The 2,615-nt window shown below is 47.5% G+C and overlaps 1 protein-coding gene across 1 annotated transcript; it reads left to right on the top strand.

Moving 5' to 3' along the window:
• Positions 1–208: 208 nt before the first annotated feature.
• LOC109479357 (leucine-rich repeat-containing protein 15-like) lies at positions 209–1,325 on the top strand. Its single transcript, XM_019781309.1, is given in 2 exon segments — positions 209–1,288; positions 1,290–1,325. Coding segments are annotated over 2 exon segments (1,116 nt in total).
• Positions 1,326–2,615: the final 1,290 nt, after the last annotated feature.

Below are 2,615 nucleotides of genomic sequence, written 5' to 3'. Positions count from 1 at the left end.
GAACTACGATGTAAATGAAAAACTGTAAATTTGTTATGCTCGTTTCAAAAAGAGAGAAGAGATCTTGTAGATATAGACTTAGCACAGTAATGTAGAACTTGTTGCTACTACCCTCATAGTCATACCTCACATATCTATGTATAACGTAGTGCATTTGGCTAATGTATGGTGTGAATATGCAATAAAGGTCATTGTTATTGCAGACAGCATGTCCACCATGGCAAGGAGGATGCTGTACCTCCTGCTGATGGTCCTCACGTTCACCAGACGGACCGCAGCCTGCAGCAGCAGCTGTACGCCGACCAGCTGTGACTGTCGCGGGTCACGCCTCACCAGCGTTCCTCAGGACCTGCCTGCGAACATCACTCGCCTGGATCTGCGGGAAAACCTCATCACCACGTTACGCCCGGCCGACTTCGCGAGATACGGCAACTTGACATACCTACATCTCGGTTCTAATAGAATCTCAACGATCCAGAGAAGAACGTTCCGCAACCTGGCCAACCTAACGGACCTGTACCTCTACGGGAACCAACTCACAAGTCTCCCAGTCGGCGCGTTCGTGGGACTTGCTCGTCTTCAGCGCTTGGACCTTTACCAGAACAGGCTGACCACTCTCCCGGCCCGCATATTCAGGGGGCTAGGTCACCTGCAGCACTTAGATCTCTACCAGAACCAACTGACCAGTCTTTCGGCTGATATATTTGAGGGGCTTGGCAACCTGACGGTCCTGGACATGTATCGGAACAAACTAACACGCCTGCCGCGTGGCATATTTACGGGACTCGGTAACCTCCAGGAGTTGTGGCTCGGGCAGAACGAGTTGACAAGTCTCTGGCCTAGCACCTTTGCAGGACTTGGTAAGTTGCGGGAACTGTGGCTTGGCCAGAACCGGTTAGTCTCGCTCCCAGATGACATATTCGGATACAGGCCGGGCCTCCCTGAGCTGAGGTCCCTGCATCTTGACAACAACCAGCTGATTAGCCTGGAAGCTGACACGTTCCTTTACCTGGGTAACCTGGAGTGGCTGGACCTGCACAGGAACAACATCAGCAGCCTCGAGGATCTTGCCTTCAGAAGCGCGCCGCGGTCTCACCTTCAGCACCTAGACCTGGAGTACAACAACATCGGCACCATTTCACGTACCGCGTTCGTAACTCCGCGGCTCCAGACGCTGATCCTGTCTCACAACAACATCAACCACTTCCCCGCTGAAGCCTTGCTACGTTACAGACCGCCGCTATCGGAGCTTCGCATGGAAGACAACAAGATGGAAACACTTCCTCCCGCGGCGTATGACTTATTGGCCTCCATTGCAAACGTGAGTATTGGCAACAACCCCTGGCAGTGTGACTGTAGGATGGTAGCCTTCTGGCGGATAATGGACGGGTCGCATGCATTTGAGAGGCAGATGACGTGCGCTGGACCTGGCCATCTTCGAGGTAAAAGCTTACTACATGATGTAGCTCTTGGAGATTTGCTGTCAGGCAAACAGACAACAGCCTGCTACAATCCAAGTACTCCGCCTCCAGTTCTTCAACCAGAAACGTCCACATTTTCATCAGCATTGCCGTCTCCCCGGATCACAGGCCACATCACAAGCCGCAGCGTCTTGTCTACTGTCAAGACTAGCAAGAAGTCAACATCTAGGGTTCCATCGTCTTTCCCAACTCCCGGCTCAACATTAACACGCGATGGTGACTCTTCTGGTCTATCTACAGTCTCTGCAATCGGTACTCTTTCTGAGGAAAGAAGAGTAAAGTCTACATTGCCAATGGCAGCATCTTTTACTGTCAATGTTTCCTATCTACATCCAGGAAAGATAGAGAAGAACGCTCCCCGTACGTCCTCCCTGCCTGTCTTCGTCAGGCCCCTGCTGGCCGCCATAGCCGGAACCCTCTTTTTCTGCGCCTGTGTATTTTCTGTGATATACATCTGTGTGCTTAGGAGTTCCAAGAAGTCTCCTCTGGGTCCGAGTGTGGTGTTCAACCAAACAACAGCCACTGTTTCCGTACTAAACAATGGTCGTAATCAACCTTACATGTACAGTAAGTTAGACGAGTAGACACGCGTGATGTCGAATGGCTTATAGATAGGTTTATTTGTACCGATTTTGTTGTATTTCCCCCACGGAAAATGATGTTGCTCGTTTTCAAAGATTCACTATGACAACACGACAGGATTTGTCGTGGCTTTATATAAAACGCCTGTAAATTAGAATACATAATATATTTATCATGCAACTAAGGAAACCGGGAGACAATTTATTTGTACAGAAGGATTTACGTTTTTTTTTCATTGAATAATTGAATGTGTCACTGCATTAATTATTCAAACGTATATAATGCAAACCTATTGGTAAATAGGAAGCAATGGTTTGATGGTACGCTTGTTTGTATATGAGTATGCTTCTGTCTATGATACTATTCGTGACTTAAAAGTGTGCAATTCACCGATGCCTTTAGAATAGGCTATAATAATGTGCAGAATTGAATCTAGAAAATGTAAATGAATAAAATATCTATCCTGACAATATCTTCTTTTTATTACAATATCTTTTTAAGTCTCCAATAGTCAATCAAGACCTTTTGTCAAAAATCCTCGCCCTAGCATTT

Source organism: Branchiostoma belcheri, unplaced genomic scaffold (genome assembly GCF_001625305.1).
Source record: "Branchiostoma belcheri isolate BF01 breed outbred unplaced genomic scaffold, Haploidv18h27 scaffold48, whole genome shotgun sequence".
NCBI classification, from domain to species: domain Eukaryota; kingdom Metazoa; phylum Chordata; class Leptocardii; order Amphioxiformes; family Branchiostomatidae; genus Branchiostoma; species Branchiostoma belcheri.
This window is presented reverse-complemented; position numbering and strand designations above follow the sequence as displayed.